At 36.5% G+C, this 17,811-nt stretch overlaps 2 protein-coding genes, 2 long non-coding RNA genes and 1 pseudogene across 4 annotated transcripts in view; 4 read left to right on the forward strand and 1 right to left on the reverse strand.

Moving 5' to 3' along the window:
• LOC142624433 (DNA topoisomerase 3-beta) overlaps positions 1 to 1,063 on the reverse strand; it is a 74,770-nt gene extending 73,707 nt beyond the window's left edge. Inside the window, exon 1 of the mRNA XM_075797997.1 lies at positions 1,013 to 1,063. The gene's annotated coding sequence lies outside the window, so the exon portion shown is untranslated. The remainder of the gene's footprint in view (positions 1 to 1,012) is intronic.
• Positions 1,064 to 8,123: 7,060 nt separating this feature from the next.
• Positions 8,124 to 10,090, forward strand: LOC142625172 (serine/threonine-protein phosphatase 7 long form homolog). Its single transcript, XM_075798868.1, has 6 exons — positions 8,124 to 8,131; positions 8,251 to 8,425; positions 8,549 to 8,617; positions 8,783 to 9,312; positions 9,414 to 9,504; positions 9,674 to 10,090. Exons 1-6 carry the CDS (start codon positions 8,124 to 8,126, stop codon positions 10,088 to 10,090), a joined length of 1,290 nt encoding a protein of 429 aa, XP_075654983.1.
• A 1,843-nt stretch (positions 10,091 to 11,933) lies between these two features.
• Positions 11,934 to 14,765, forward strand: LOC142625173 (hexokinase-2-like; annotated as a pseudogene).
• Positions 14,766 to 14,879: 114 nt separating this feature from the next.
• Positions 14,880 to 15,391, forward strand: LOC142625865 (uncharacterized). Its single transcript, XR_012842416.1, has 3 exons — positions 14,880 to 14,998; positions 15,109 to 15,188; positions 15,291 to 15,391. It is a non-coding gene; the product is annotated as an uncharacterized LOC142625865 (long non-coding RNA).
• Positions 15,392 to 15,834: 443 nt separating this feature from the next.
• On the forward strand, positions 15,835 to 16,285 carry LOC142625866 (uncharacterized). Its single transcript, XR_012842417.1, has 3 exons — positions 15,835 to 15,959; positions 16,066 to 16,148; positions 16,246 to 16,285. It is a non-coding gene; the product is annotated as an uncharacterized LOC142625866 (long non-coding RNA).
• Positions 16,286 to 17,811: the final 1,526 nt, after the last annotated feature.

Raw genomic sequence — 17,811 nt, forward strand, 5'->3', positions numbered from 1 at the left:
TAATTACATACCCATTCCCATTCATTACATTCATTCACTACCCATTTCATACCCAAACCAATGATAAATAAAGTCAAAGAAATTTGTAAAATCATGATAAAAAAAAAAACCTAGAAATGATGAATAAAATTTTGATAATTACATACTCATTCCCATTCATTACATTCATTCACTATCCATTTCATACCCAAACTAATGATAAATAAAGTCAAAGAAATTTGTAAGATCATGATCAAAATAAAATGATGAATAAAATTTTGATAACAAAAACTATACAAATAAATACTCAAAAAATTAACACTAACAAAACAAAGTTCTATAATTCACAATATTGATAAATTAACTAAGTTATGTTAACTATCTACAAAATAAATGGTAAAACTCTTTAACCCACACCCATAGACAACATACCCAACTATAATGACAATCAAATTATGCAAACCCTTACCTTAGATATGAATTTGCTGAGAGGGAAGAGCAGTGAGAGTGGAGAATGTGGTTTTGTGAGAGTGAGTGGTGTGAGAGAGTTATGGGTGAGTGAGTTAGTGAGGGTGAGTGAGTGAGAGAGTTAGTGAGGCTGAGATTTTAGGTTTTCTCTGTGTGTTGAGCAGTGAGAGTGGAGAATGTGAGAGAGTTAAATGCCACGGGCTGAGTTTTAAATAAACATGCCCAGAGGAAATCGAGTCTATAAGACTCGAGTTACTGCATGAAACTCGAGTCTCTAAGACTCGAGTTATATGCGTATAAACTACATAATTTATAATAAGATATAGTTAAACTCGAGTTTTATAAACTCGAGTTTAGGTAGACTTAAAACTCGAGTTTATAAAACTCGAGATCCAGGTGGCATTTTCTCCACCTCAGCAAGCCCAAAGCGAGCATAAAGCGAGTTTTTGAAACTCGATTTATTATGTAAATCTCGAGTTTCAAAAACTCGAGTTGCTATTTTCCTACATAGTTTCAAACTATGCCTAACTTACTATATTCATGCATCCACATGCCTAATCTGCACATTCCCCCCTGAGGAAGGACTACCCGACAAGTCGGACACTCCTCCTGAATAGGGATTTTTTTTTTAAATAACTATAAAATCTAAACTATTTTATTAATTAGCAACGTTATCAAACTATTTAGGTATTTAACAATTTGAGTCTATGGGACTCGATTATACTGTAGCAAATCGAGTTTTAAAGACTCAAATTTTTATTAGGTGCGTAGCTGACGTGGGCAAAAAAAATCCACGTGGAACTCGAGTCTCTAAGACTCGAGTTCCCCAACCAGAAAATGCAAAAAATGCAGAAACCAGAAAATGCAGCAACGAAACCAGAAAATGTGCAGCAACCCAGAAACCCGAAAAAATGCAGCAACCCAAAAACCAGAAAATTCGCAGTAACCCAGAAACTAGAAAATTCAACACAGACCCACGCAAAAAACTCTACAGCAACCCAGAAACCAAAAAATTCAACACAGACCCACGCAGAAAACTCTACAGCAACCCAGAAAAGAAAACTCAACACAGACCCACGCAGAAAAGCAGACCAACCAGAAAAGAAAAAAAAAAAACCCAGTTAATCAACCCAGAAAACACTAACAGACCCAGAAAACACTAACAGACCCAGAAAACACAAAACCACAACAGATATTCCATCCGAGACAGGCGAACCCAGAAAAAACAGAAAACAAATCAAGAGATAAACCAATGCGCTCCGGTACGAAATCGTGATTATTGGGTTTCTCGCTGCCGCCGCCGCTCCAGTGGAGGAGAAGAACGCGTTGATTTGTTTGATTTGTTTTGGATTTTGTATTTGGTTTTGTTCATGGGTTTTGGGTTTGGGATTTTCATAAATGGGTTTGGATTTTGAGATATGGGTTTGGGATTTTGAGAAAAATGGGTTTGGGATTTTTGGAGGCTTGGCAGAAGGGAAGAAGATGTGAACAAGACCTGAAATGGAGAAAGAAGGGAAGAAGAGAACGGGACCTAAAATGGAGAAAAAAAAAAAAAAGAACCAAGGGAGAAGATGATGAACAAAATGAAATCGAGTCCTCAGGACTCGATTTCTATTTGACAGAACTCGAGTCCAATGGACTCGAGTTCTATGTCTACGTGGACCACCTTTCCACATCAGCTACCAACGATGTTGAAATCGACTTCAAAGCAGTCGATTTAGCATTCGAAAATCGAGTCCTTTGGACTCGATTTGTTATATACCAAATTAGTTTCAAACCTTAGCTAACTAATAATATAGTTTGGTTTTTATAGTTATTTAAAAAATTTTATCTCCTGAATATGTACAAGTACAAGTAACACCCTTTCCAAATAACGATACTGTGCTAAAGATTTCGTTATTTGGCTGGTTTTGAAAGAAAATGGGAAACTAACAACTCGAGTTTCTAAAACTCGAGATTAAACTAAAAATCGAGTTTTTAGTACTCGATTATGGGGTTTTTCATTTACTGACGTGGACAAATTTTTCCATGTGGATTCTTACAAAATCGAGTTTCTAAAACTCGAGATTAAACTAAAAATCGAGTTTTTAGTACTCGATTATGTTTACAAAATCAAGTTTCTAAAACTCAATATCTAATCATCGTTTTTAAACCCGCCTTTCAGAAACACGTTGTTGACCACTTAAAACCTAAAATCTCGCCTGTCTAGAGCTCTCTCCTCACTCCCACTCAGTTACTCTCACTCGACTCTCTCTCTCTCTTTGATTCTCACTCTAACGGATACTCTCCTCATTCTATTCTCACACCAGTCCCTTCAAGATTCAGTCTTTCTCTCCGATTCGGTTTGTTCCACAGTATTTGTACCAAGATAAATCCTTTTCAAATTTTCCCTCTTGAATGCTAAGAAAGTTTGATCGTTGAAAGTTTGATATACACCGTTGCATTAAAACTGTTGTTTATATTTTTCATCAAGCCTAATCAAGCATTACTTATTATTATTATTTCTGTGTGCCTCTCCCATGCTCATTCCCGGGTAAGCCGCCATTGTTTGCTTTTGCAACCCCAAGCTTTTGCTTTTGTTTTAGTTTCTTTTTTGCTTTTTCAAATTTTGATTGAGTTGGAGAGTGGAGACCCAGTACAAATCAGGAAAGAAAGGATTTTTAGTTTAGTGTTGTTTTTCTGATTTGGGTCTTGTTTATAATGGGTCGAGTGCTTCCTTTGGAATGAGAGTTTCTGTTTAGTCGTCGGAGAGTGTTGTTATAGAATAAAATAATACTAATAATTGGAAATTTGGAATGAGAGTGGTCGGAGAGAGTTTTTTTATTTATTTTTTATTTAGATATCTCAATGTTTCAAAAGCAAATCATTACAACTAGTTTTTTTGCTGTTGTTTTCTTTTCAGCTTAGCCCTCCATTTGGGCAGTTGATGTCTTCTCTCTTACTTTTTTGGAATTTCCTCCATATGATTACTGATTAGGAATGTTACGCATAAATTAAATAAATAAATAAATAAAATCATTGCCACTTTTATTTTAAACTTCAAAGAAATATTAATTGCTTAATGGAATGTTGGAGGTATTGAGGCACCTACATTGAATATAGTGGAAAAGGCAAAACCCTTGGCTTGGTAGGCAATATTCATTATTCACATTGATGAGCCACCATCCAATATGGATTTTGCGTCATTCCGATATGAGTTAATTTTTCTTCTTCTATGTTTGTGTATCTTTGAAAGATGGGGGATTTAGTTAGGAATTCTGAATTCTTATTATTCGTTGCAGGTTTTGTAACTAATTTGCTCATAAATTTATTTGGGTCTGCGATTTTCGAAGGTATAGCCTTTTTCTAATTAGTTCCCTCTTGAATTTATAGTTTGGTTCATATGCTTTGATGTCTGACATTGAAAATTGACAATGCTATCGATTGTTATATGCTTATTGTGTTAATGTTGAGATTTATTTAAATGATGATACTTTTTGGCATTGTTCAAACTGGTATGGGATCAAGAGTCTTTCATTGGTTGGAGTTACATTTGGTTGAGAATGTAGTTTATATTTATATTTATCTGTGAATTGAGAATGTAGGACAACTTATGCTACAGCCTCATTACAGCAATAAGCTGAGTGAAATATCAACTAGATTATTTGATTATGCCATAAGTGTCTATTCTAGTTCTAGAAGTCATGAGTTGAAGCCAACCTTCAATGCATGGCTGCGTCTTTTGGTGCAAAGGTTGCGACAACTTTGATGCATTTTCCTGATGTAATTGTACAAAACTACGTGTCACCCCCTTTTGCCCCTCTTTCTTTCTGAATTTCTGCTAAACTACAGCAAGTACCAACTGTTTGCACAAGTATATGATACCTGGCACTAATTATGAGAAAGTTATAATCAAAAGCTTCACCTAGCATTCTTTAGGGAACCATAAATTGTATGCAAAACAAAGCTGTGGCATTGATATCCACATTGAGACAAATTTTTGCATAGTTGAAATATTCAAGCTCTTGGTATACGATCAACTGAAAATTTCGTTAAGTTGCATCAACCTTATTCCATACTTAAGGAAGAATGAGACCATTGATTAATGGTAATTTCTCAGGCATTGCACATCCACTAAGGTAATAGGACATGAAAGGCTTCAAAAACATTATGTTTGAAGTACATGGTAATGATTTGAATTTAAGATTCAGAAACTCTTCAGAAAATATTCTTAGTTATTAGAAAAAAATTATAACCCAATGTATATAAAATATGTTTCTAGTTTCAGTTACTCAGGAGCAATATAGTGACAGCAAAATAGGCTCTCATAGTTGACTATTGCTGTAAAATCAATTTTTGTCATAAAAAATTGCAACACCAGTTATTTAGGCTACTTTGTGTCCACCATATGTGTATATGAAGTACTCTTTCCTGAATTAAATATCATTACTTATATATAAAAAAAAAAATTTACAACACCTGTTTTAATTCAGTATTATAGAGGTCTTTTTCTTTGAGAAAAAAGGCCTTACCTTCTTAAAATTTAAATGCACCCAGCTTGAATAAGGCCCATCAAGCTGTGTAACCAATGACTTGATTTTCAGATAATTTTTTGTAGCTTTAGATGTAATGGCACCATAAATTATGATTTACATGAGAGGAAAATGGGGTTTGTCAAACAGCTTCTTGATTAGCTAGTGCTGTAAATTTTCACCATTGCTTAGGCTCATGGACTTGATAAAGGACTCATACATTTTAACAATTCCCACTAGAAGATGTACCCTTGCCTTCGAGGACACAATGGAAGAGTTTTTCAGCTCTGTCTGGATTTACGTAGCACCAGTGTACCTTTGCACCTATAACTGGTAGAAGCTTGGATTGGCAAATCCCTTGGTTGCCGCATAGCTTTAGAGCTAGATAGCTGTATAGGTCCAATCATCTCAGGGTTAATAAAGGTTCATGGCATTGTCAATACAAAAGCTGAGGTACAACAAAAATATAGAGAGAGGAAAAATAACATGCAACATATAAAACTATGGCAAGGAAAATAAAAAAAGCATTCTATTTTTATTCAACTACTTGCATTTGGCTTGTCATATCAAATTAACAGCTTTACTTATAGGTCTGAAATTCAGACTTGCTCAATTGAGGCAGAATAAATAATATGGCAATACTTCAGAAGTTTTTCTAGTATTTGAAGAAATTGAATTATAAACTAAAATTCATAGCATATTGAGTAATATTTTTCTCAATACATGAGATTTATGATGAAAATTATTTGTCTAAATCTGTACACAATTCAACAAATTTTATGAAGTATGGCTCTAGTGAAACACATAATTCAACTGTTAGATTTGACAAAGTCAATATAGTCTACGCTGGATTCAACGGTTAGGGATAAATTGGTTATTGAGTCATACCAAAGAATCATCTTTTTGAGCTGTATTTAGGAGAGAGAGAGAATGTCCTCCCTTTGTCATCGTGAGTTGTTGTTAGTTTTGTAATACCAATGGGGAAATTATAAATCCAACTTTAGTGTTGTTGGATCATGTGGGCCTAAAATGGGATGGGATCATGGTTTTGGATTTAGGATGATGTTGAAAGAGGCCTTTGAGCCCATCCTAGATCCTTGAAAAAGACCCAATATTAGTTTAACTTGCTGAGATAATATAGCCACAATACAGAGAACTCGAAGTTAAGATTTTTAGAAGCTTTTTTCTATTCCTTGCTATACGTATAAGTACAAGTTGGCCCTTGACTAGAAACAGCTCAGCCCTTGCTTAGCTTTCCTACATTTAGCCTTGCAATTAGGCACTCATGTCCTAATAATTGAAATGGATGCTAAAGTGTTGATAAATTTGACACTCCTTACATAATTATTGAAATTGATGCTAAAGTAGCCGTACATTGGGTAAATTACTATGTTTTTTTCTCCCTAATATTTCAAATGTAAAAGTTCAGTTTCTAACTTTTTGTGTTATGTTAAAGTAGTCATATTTGTTATATAATTGATGAAAAATATTGAAGTAGCTAATGACTATAATAAAATATTATTTTTATGCCACTTAGATTGTCATATTGCATAAACTTAAAAATTATTAATCTAATAATAACTCTATAGTCAATTTTTTTTTTTAAATTCTTTGCCCTAAACCTAATAGTCAACAGACATCGCGCTCCAAAAATTGATTAATTCAACTTTAACTTATAGATTAACGGTAATTGAAGAAGCAAAATAAAAAATAAAAAAATAAAAACAACTAAGCTTTGTGTTTATCTCAAAAATAGATAAAGTAATAAATGATTGTTATCAACAATTTAGTTGTGTTTTAGTTATGATTTTCCTTCTTCAGTTCGTTGGATTACACTTCTCTTCTATGATTAAGGTTATCTTCCTTTTAATTAGATTTATCTATATATAATGTTTCAATCATGATATTGCCATATGAAAGTTGAAGATTAAATTGTAGAAAAAAGGAGAATAACAGGCCGGGTTGTTTGCAGTAGGATTAGTAATGAGCTCATTTTTAGACCAAGAACTGCTACATCCATAAACTATAACACTTTCACAACAAATTTTTAAGTGTTAAATTGTTATTTGTTTTAATTTGAAACTACTATTACTCATACATTTTTTATCTACCAATAATAGTCAGTAACAACATGTTTTTTAAAATTTGCTGTGAAAATATTGTGAATATAACATTTCTTTTTCAAATAAGATAATGGTCATACTGATTCACTCAATTTGAAACCTACCTAAAATATATTAATGTTTAGATGAACTAGTCAAGAGTAATTGGATTTAGTTTACCCTTTTCTTTGCGAAAAATGGATTTTTCAAGGGTGCTTATCTCAAGTTTGATAAATCTCACACATCTGTAAAATCCGCATATTTCTGTTCCTTAAGACCGTCTTACAAATAATTTTTCCTTTAGACCAGAGAGATCTCCATAGAAAGGACATAAATCTAGGTTTCCAAATCTTCATGGTCCAATTTACTAAAATTTGAAATTGGAATTTAATGTTTCGTGCATTGGCACCTTTTTCGTTCTTCCATCTTTCCTGTCCAACCACATCAAAGGGCCCTAAATTTGACAAACTAAGAAAAAAGTGTGTTGATTGGAATATTGTATAGTGGAAGATGCCCAAATTCTGACTACGCTATCTACTTTGAAATTAATAATGGAAATATTGCTTAAACATGCTTTGCTAAAATTAAGAGTCAAATTTGTCCAAATTTCTTGACCATCATTCAAAAGTGATGAATTCTCTGTTTATCAAAAAGAAAGGGGAAAAAAATGTTACACTCTCATTACTTGCAACTTGTCAACTAAAATTATTACATCCAAATATTGCACGTTGTCATTTTACTTTCAATGGAAATAATACCGCAGTGAACTAGATCAAGGGCATAATGAAAAATATGACTCATCTATTTTAACATAACATTATCCAATTCTCTTCCCTCTATTCATTTCTTCTTTCTGATTCACATTGCCTAGTTTAATAAGCTAGTGTAGTTGGTTATGCCATGGGACAAAAAGTCATCCACATCCCCATAGAATATATAAATCTCCTCGAGAGTTAGAAATTCCTACAAATTCAAAGGTCAAACTGCCAATGATAACCTGTTGCATTAGTGTTCAACAATGAATCTTTAGTGTACAAACTCAATACCACTTAGCTTAACTCAAATGAATAGGTAAACATAGGAACATAAAAGATCAAGGCTGTACTTCTTCTTGCTTTCCATTCTTTTAGCATCCTTTTTTAAATAATGCCAATAAGTTGCTCTTCAATATAGATTTTCCTTGCATGTAGAATAGCATTCCTTTGCCCCCACACTATTAATGATCTCACAGTTGAGTATCTGAATGTTTGCAGTATGGAGCCTCGGATTGATGACGAGCCACAGATCTTGCACCCTGGTCCACTTGATGAGTCACTGTTGACGCGACAACGATATCATCGATCAGAGGACATTTGGAATGGCGAGGTGAAATCTCTAGTTCTAACAACCACTTTAATTTTTACGTTGTCTTTGACTTTTAGTTAGCAAGTTCTTTCAAAGTTGTATTTGTAGTTGTAACAACCGCTATAATTTTTATGGATTTTGCAGGACCCGAGCCCACTTACGTGCCGTGGTCGCACTAAGGAGATGGCAAGCATTCAGATGGGAGATAATCGGGTAATTGACATTATCAAGTTGCTAAGGCTGGAAGGATTGTTTAGGGCCCCTTCCAAAGAGATAGATCACTGCCTAATATCGGCCCTAGTTGAGCGATGGCGGCCGGAGACACATACGTTCCATCTTCCACATGGTGAGATGTCAATCACCCTACAAGATGTGAAGGTCATTTTCGGACTTCCTATAGACGGTGAGGTCTTGGTTGGGCCGACTGCTGTGGTGGATGGGGATTGGCGAGATCTGTGCATCGAGTTGCTTGGTTTTACTTCGGCGAATGACAACAAAACTTTGGTGGGGCAAAGAATTCTCATCAGCCGCCTTGTTGACGCCATTGCAGCGCCACTGCCTCATGACGCAACGGAGATGCAGATACACCAGTATGCCCGGTGCTATATTTTAGCGTTGCTAGGGGATAAGCTTTTCATGGACAAGTCTGGAGATAGGGTGCATTTGATGTTCTTGGCGTTCCTGCGTGACCTTCATGATCTGCCACAGTATAGTTGGGGTAGTGGTTGCTTGGCCTGGTTGTACAGAGAGTTGTGTCGGGCAAGCGAGAAAGGGGCATCGCAGATTGGTGGGGCGTGCACATTGGTCCAGTATTGGGCATGGGCAAGGTTGTCATTCTTGTGCCCGAGGATAGAGCCCCCACCTGGATGTAATTATGGCCCATGGCCATATGCTCCACTTGCATTTAAGTAAGTATTTTTCTGATATTGTGTGTGTTCTGCAATGTACTCTTCTTAGTAACTATAACATGGGTTTTATCTTATCTTATGTTATTCGCTCGTAACTGTAGATGGGTGCGGGTGCCAAGCTCGAAGAGTAGGCCATCCAGTATGGCCTTGATCCACTATCGCGAGCAATTAGTTAGAATGCAGCCGGACCAAGTATGGCAAACAAAATTCTGTTTGGTTATGTTAATTTTCCTTAAGAATATGATTGCTTCATCCTTTAACATATCTTCTGTTTTAATTTTTGTTTTTCCCTTTATCGATGTATTCTCCCTTGTTTCACATTCCTTGATGTTATGATAATTGTTTTTTGTTTCTATTGTAGATTGTGTGGCAGCCATACGAGGCAGACTTCGGCCACCTTCCTGACTTTTGTGTTGCAGGGAGGGATACGTGGACGGCAAGGGTGCCACTTGTGTGTTTTTGCATAGGAGAGATGCACCACCCAGATCGTGTCTTTTGTCAGTTTGGGTTGGCGCAAGAGCGGCCCGACCATGTTGTGTACGATGAAAGACTGCATAGAATAGACTTGCGTGGGAAGGTGGAAAAGAATTGGAGGGAGGAGCATGGACCGTATATCCTTACATGGGATATGAGACAACAACGACTTTGTCATGCACCTCCTCAGACTGGTGAGATGCCTCGCAATCATGACTATTACCGCTGGTACCGTTCGGTCACTCGAAAGTATGTCGACTGCAACAGCGCAAAATTAGATATATCGGTAATGTGTTCTAATTAGATATATCTTAGTTGAGTATTTGGGTAGATTAATAAGTACTATATTATCCATTCTACAATTGATACGTAAATGTATCAAATCTGATTGTACTGGTTCTTTCTCGGTTTCAGATTGAAAGCCATTTAGCGCTGTTGGAGATGCTTCCTGTAGGCAGCCGAGCACACAACCATGTCCGACGCGTCCTAAATGATCTGGCTGGGCTTGGTGGTGGTCCTGCAGCAAATGGGGAGGCAAACAATGGGCATGAGACTGAATCAGCAGCTACTACAACCCCAAGCACAAGTGCAGCACCCGTAAGTACACCGACCCGTGCTACTGCACCTAGGGGCCGTGGTGGGCCTGCTACAGCAAGCCCAAGCACAACTGCAGCTAGGGGCCGTGGTCGGCCTGCTATAGTAAGCCGAAGCACAAGTGCAGCTAGGGGCCGTGGTCAGTGTGCAACAACCGCTCGGGTTGTAAGTAGTCCTGAGATACCTGCACCCATCCCGCACGCATCTCTCCAGCCCGAGGTCCCTCCACCCATGGTAGATGCAGCTCCTCAGCCCGAGGTCCCTTCACCCACCCCACCTTCGCAGCCCAGTTTCGATCTCGGTATTCATTCTCAGTTGACCCCTCCTATGCACCCCAAGACACCCTCAAACCCATCCACCAGCTCCAGTGCACCCACTTTGCCCATAGACCCACCTCGTACTGAACCCATGACAATGAGCCCCACACCTGGCCTATACATAGAGCATCATTACCCACCTACCTCATCCTCATCTGACCCTTTAGGACCTCCAGTTGGGATTGACACTCTACAGCCAAATACAGATGTACTGGACGAGCATCCCCCTCATCAGCCCTCACCTCCACGAGGTAGACCGCAACGTGCTAGAAGAGCTCCCACTTGTGGGACAGGTGGACACAAAATAGGACACAAAGGCAGCTCTATGGTACGATACCATTAATTACGATGTATAGGCCTATTTTGCAGTTCATTTTATCTTATCATTACACCAAATATTGATTGTATGCATCTAATGTCTTTGCAGCACGATGATGAGCCTAAGGATGATGCCCCGCAGCCTCCTCCCCCACCCAAACATTACACGAGGGTTAAAAAACGCAAAATTGGTGAACCTTGAAAAAGAGGTTTGTTACAGAGGTATTGTTTCCAACATATTATTCTTGATTCAACTGAAGATTTAGTTGGGGTGGCTATGAAAACTTGTTAGGGCTTCATCACATTGATGCATCATATTATGTTGTTGTTCTAATTAACAATTTCTATATTTTATTCAACCATTGTGATTTTGATAACATGAGAGGTTTGCACTTTCTTCAGTGATGGTTGCTCTAATTTGTTTGTTGAGAGAAATTTCGTTGGCAAAATTCATTGTCCATTGCTAGGAGAAGTGAGGGAATGGCCAATTTTTTATATTTAGAAAAAATTTCATAATTTGGAAAATTTGTTGAGATTTTAAAATTTTAGATATGCATTAGTGTCTCCTTTCAAACCTTTTGGTTTTTATGTTTATCCTGTATTCGGGTTGGTTTCTAGAATCCTTTCGCAAATCAAACTTTGGCACCTTTAACATTAATATCAATTTTGGTTAGCTTTCTTGTATGTGTCATTGATCAAAATTATATTCCTTAACATTTTAGGAAGAAAGTGTTAATTGCAAATATAATTTCATCTTTATAAATATTCTCTATCAATTTTAGAGCAGTTCAAAGGAGCATTTTTAATCATTTCCTTTAAGATTTTGTGAAAATCAAGACCAACCACTCCTTTCTTGTTCATAATCTTGTTCTTGTTAGGTAGCAAGTGTTGAATCATCAACTTCATGGAATATGGCATATGGCATATTTTCTCCTGGTTTGTCATCCCTTTACATAAAACAAATCTAAAGCTTTCCTTTTCTCTCTAGAAAATGGTAGCTACCACCACCAATCTGGCATATTTCCTGTTAAACAAGCTGTAATTTCAGCAACACTTTGAGGATAGTCATAAGAAATTGAACATGGTTTATCTGACTTTTGGAAGCATGAACATATTATACTTTTGACTGAAACAATCCAGTTCAATAGTAAGTACAGTTTGTGGGCACATCAAAACTAATTTACGAATGTGACAGTATGGTATTTTCTCTTTAGCCCAAGTCCCCTTATGTGACTTTTTTAATTGCTGGGTGCATAGGTTGGCCAAGATGTTGTGGCAGAATTAACACGAGCAATGGAGAGAAAAGGCCTTGATATGCGTGTGTCAGCTCTGGTAAGTCAAAGTCAATGGCTTCTTTATAAAAACACTAATGTGATCCCTTTGGTTATTCTTCATGAAAATCATATATGGTCTTGTGCAGCGGATTGGTATTCCTTTTTTCATTATGTCAATCTGGTGTTGAATACTTCCTGAAATTATTTTTGTTTTCAATATGGTTTTAATGTACATTATTGGAACTAGGTGAATGATACAGTTGGGACATTAGCTGGAGGTAGATATTCCAACAAGGATGTTGTTGCTGCTGTTATCTTAGGTACTGGAACAAATGCAGCATATGTAGAACGTGCAAATGCAATACCAAAATTGCATGGTCTTCTGCCTAAATCTGGAGAGATGGTTAGCAGATTCTCAGTGACTGTTAAACTGTCTAGTTCTTTTAATAATATTTAACTTCTTTTCCTGTTCTTGTCTCAAGTCAGTATGGTTGAAAAAAGTTATGCATATGATTGAAAATTGTAAAAGAACTATTGAGAAAGAATTCTGAAGACACGGCCAATGTTCTACTGCAGGTCATCAACATGGAGTGGGGTAGCTTTTGGTCAACAGACCTTCCATTCACAGAGTATGATTATGTACTTGATGCTGAGAGTTTGAACCCAGGTGAACAGGTGATTGTATGAATATTTAACGTTCCACTAGGCTTTGCTTTGCCAAATGATCTTCTGTTGTGTTTTTCCTTAAAAATTTGTTTGATACTCTCAGATGTTTGAGAAGATAATTTCTGGTATGTATTTGGGAGAAATTGTTCGCATAGTTCTATGCAAAATGGCTGAAGAAGCTTCCTTTTTGGTGACATCATTCCACCAAAACTGAAAAGTCCATTTGCATTAAGGTAGTGTTCAAAACTTACAGGTTAATGATTTAACCATTGTTCATTATGTTCTGCTCTTTTCCTTTTCATTTTGCCTTTCCACTTGTTCATGTTCTAAGAGGATTATTTTTGTTTGACAGCTTTTTAATTTTTGTCAACTTTACTCTAGAGTGGAAACTCTTGTGCATTGTTTGATCCCGTACTACTATAGTCACAACTTAAATCCAAAAGTGTCATAGTAACCCAGAGCATGTGCCTTGCAGCTCACATTTTTATTTTTTTATATTATATATTCTTTGTTTCTGTTCTAGGCTTTTTGTGCCGTAATAAATCATAAATTGAAATGGAACATTGGACTTTTTTCCGACCATAAAAAATAATTGGAGAGCACGTTATATTCACTAACTTGGGCTGTAAACCTTGTGTTAAGCTTTGCCTTCAGCCCTAAATATCATAGAATGTTTCTTTTTAAGTACTAATTTAAACTATTTACTAGTATGAAATAATGTAAAACATTTTTTTACAGATGTCAAGTTGCCTATTTTTGCCTATAATTTACTTCTTGGTGGCCTAGGTGTTTGCCCAGGTAACTGTCTGGGTGACCACTTCATCAGCATGGCATTCATTCTTCAGAATAATCTATATTTGATATATTATTCTTGCTTAATTGATATGGTTGCGAAGTTGTGGTCCGTAATTGGTGTCACATTTATCACCTTATTGGCATAATGCATCCATAAGACCTAGTATCCTTATTATAACTTCAAAAGCATTTTGGTCATAGTAAGAAATTAATCAATTTCACCGGGCCAACCCTTGGCAAGTGTAATTAATGACCATGATTTAGTGGCAGTCCTCAGGCTTTGATGTTAGCTCTCTCTTTCTAGCTTTTGGACCTTAGCCTTAGGTCCATGGTGTTGCATTCTTGAGGTCACATTTTTATGCTCCTCTTTGAAATTTGTCTTTTGTTAACTTCAATTTTGTTTTTGTAATCTTCATCAATTTGCTTTTTGTTTTTTTTGGGAGATTAGGATGAACAATTACATGGGATTAATGAGATATGAACTATGCAGGACACCTGACTTGTCAGCAATGCATCATGACACATCCAGTGATCTTAAAGTGGTGGATACTAAATTGAAGAATATTTTAGAGGTATATATAACTCTTCATTGTTGTATGGAGTTTCAATTAGTTGTCAAACCTTGTGCTGTTACAAGTTTTTGTATTCTGATTTATTTACTTATATTTATATTTCAGATATCTAATACCTCCCTCGAAATGAGAAAAGTGGTCGTTCAGCTCGACATGTAGGTTAGCAGGCACGCTAGCTTCCAGAAAGCCGGTGCTTCTACGTTGTCTCAACTGATGGTCGTAAAGAAGACTTATCCTACCGCAAATGCTTGGATAGCTTCATCAAGGGAAAGTATCCAGATGTTGCTGAAACATTCATTGGTAAATATTTCAGAAAACCCCATTTTGGTCCTCCTGGAGGCAACCGGGAGAGACACACCAATCCAGAAGAAACTGGTTCTTGTGGAGGGAATCAGGAGAAGAACAATACTCCAAAGGAAACTGAGAATGAAAATAGGCAGTAAGTCCAAGGAGGGGGGGGGTTCTAATTTATGTTAATTGTAAATCTTTTAGCTTGCCTCCCTCATCATGTAACTAGTTACAAACAATTCCCGTCATCTGCTATTCTGATTTGTATATATACTGTTGTTATCTGACAGACCCGAAGCATGTTTCCTATTGAGCAGGTAAACAATGATCCTCAGTTTCTATTAAGGAAAGCACATGCTGCTACCTCGTCCATAGGTTCAGCTACCGTGTAAGTTAACCATTTGTTTAAGGTATCCTCCCTATAGTTGTCAATGGTGCGAGGAGAGTGAACACACTTGTTCACACTGAAGAACTTGGTTTTTCCACTTGCTTAATTAGGATTGTTGCCATGCTGGAGAGGAATGGGATTCTAAAGATTGCCAGTGTTGGGGATTGTGGCCTAAGAGTTATCCGTGAAGGTAAAACCCAATGCTTTAGCTTTAGTCCAAGTCATGAACTATTTCTGAATTGAAAATCATTTTATCCTCAATGACATGGTTGTTTAACCACTCAACTTAAAGGTCAAATAATTTTTTCCACGTCTCCACAAGAACACTATTTTGATTGTCCCTATCAGCTGAGCTCTGAGGTGGTTGGCCAAACATACCTTGATGCAATGGTACAAGGACACAAATATCTAATATTTACATATTAAGTGACTATGAAACTCTGTTTTTGTTCATACTAGTCACACCTGTAAAATTTTATTTTATATTGAAAGACAAAAATGGGTCCTGATGATTTTTCAACCAATGTACTACATGGGATAACTACGCCCTCATGCTTAACTTCTAACAGTTCCCATTGAAATAATTGAAGATGAAATAGGGAAGAAATTACTTTCCTTACATGAAACCAAAATTGTTGACTATTTTAGATGATGTGCATAGACAAACCAATTGTTTATGATAAATGGGTGTTACATCTACTATTTAGTTAGCCTAATGACTGAAGTCAATCTATTTTGCAACTCAATAACCAAGGTTTTTTGAACTTTAAATTGCATTTCAGAAATTCATTGTCGCATGATCATCATTCTTATAAGCTAACCCCCCACCAAATTTAGGTAAGCAATGTGGAGTTGATGGAGGGAGACACCACAGTAATGGGCTCCGATGGATTGTTTGATAACGTTTTTGACCATGAAATCGTTTCAACAATAGCCAGATGCAGGGAGGTAGTTGAAGCTGGTATATTTCTCTTGAAACAATTCACATCTAGGATTAGGAAGATTTATTAGCAACTCAATCTTAGTAGCATAATTCTCTCTACAACTGATATCGTTTTTGATGCTAGCAAAGGCATTAGCTAACCTGGCGAGCAATCACTCCATGGATTCCAACTTCGATTCCCCCTATTCATTAGAGGCCAGGTCCAAGGTAATGTCATTTTTCAGATATAACCACCTTATACAAATACATCTCTACAAAACGTCTAGTCAAGTATATGTTTATGATGATAATAACTCTTGTGCAGGGTTTTGACGTTCCTATTTGGAGGAAAATTCTTGGCATGACGCTTACAGGCACGACATTACTGTAGTTTCTACTTTCTACAACCATTAAAATTAATATTAAAAAGAAAAACAAATCATTTTTCCCTTGAGGCCATGTCTTATCGGAGTCTTCTGTTGGGCAGGTGGAAAGCTTGATGATATCACCGTGGTTGTTGGCCTAGTTGTTAGCTCGTGAAAATTTGGCTCTTAGAGTAGGTCAAAGAATTATGGTCTAGACACGAGGTAGCTCTCAAATATTTTAAATGGTTCTTGTTCTTGGGAGTAGATATGTTTTTAGTTTACTTCCAGCTCATCCACAACAAAATCAAAACTGAAGCGTGCTCCCATCTCAGTTGCTCATTTTTCATACAAGAGCGGTTCTTATTTACCCTATAGTTAGCTGATTTGGTAGTTTGTAACCTATACATTTGTTTTTGTGAAATCACTTGATATTTTTTCTTTTTGTTTTTGAATCAAAATAGATTGAAGTTTTTCATTCTCTTCAAAACTTCTCTAATTTCTACTTTCTTCTTCCTTATTTTCATTTATTTGTTGTCTTTCCCGTTTGATTAGTCTGCTGCTTATCTTAGTGAGATCAATTGTGATGTGTGATTGATAAAACAGGCTGGTATGCACATATATGCAAGAGCATCAGCTAAAGGGAAGCGTGTTCAGGTAAGCATCATTTCTACTTTGGCAGAGGGCATTCCATTCCTCTTATGAGTAAAGTGGTTTCTTTTATATGCATGCAACAGCTAAAGTTGAATTGAACTCGCTATTTTTTTTAACTATTATCTTCAGTCCAATATGGGGGCAAAAAATAATGCAATTTTCATGCCTGATGCAAATGAGGATGCTACTTTAAATGCTCTAGTTGCTGCTGGTTTTGGTGCTGCTGGACAAAGATGCATGGCACTCAGCACAGTTGTTTTTGTTGGAGGCTTAAAGTCATGGTAAAATTCTTTGTTTCCTGGTGCATTCTATTTCTTCATTTTTATGCCTTTAATATTAGTCTATCTTTTATACTCCTATCCTGGAAATCAGAGGTTCCATGTCATGTTTGTTATACTGAAGGTAGTGAATATAGAAGTTTTCTAAATCAAGTTTTGACCTTCAGTAAGTGCATGTACCTGTAAGAAATTGAAACGCTTCATCTACTCTCATCTTCTTAACTTATCCAACCATTTCTCTACTTTTATCTTTAAAGCATCCTTGATCCGTTTGCAAGGTTTCTTATCTCATTTTCTATTCTCACCTGTTACCCATTCTAATTTTGGATTCTGTAATGTCCTTTTGCATTCTCCCATTTTACCCACTCCTATTCTGATAGCAGGCTATTATTATCTTTTTTACTACCCAGTTCTATGTTTCCTTGGTCTTATAATGGAGACTTCTTCTTTCCATTATTTTAGACACTCCCTGTCATAACATGTCCTCATCCTGCAGTGAATTAAGTTTTCTAAAGGAGTCCTAACAATTATAAAATTTCTCTGGAAGCTGGAGTTATCTTCCCTGAAAACAAAATCTTAATATCTAGACCTGGAGGG

Source organism: Castanea sativa, chromosome 2, assembly GCF_040712315.1.
Source record: "Castanea sativa cultivar Marrone di Chiusa Pesio chromosome 2, ASM4071231v1".
Lineage (NCBI taxonomy): Eukaryota > Viridiplantae > Streptophyta > Magnoliopsida > Fagales > Fagaceae > Castanea > Castanea sativa.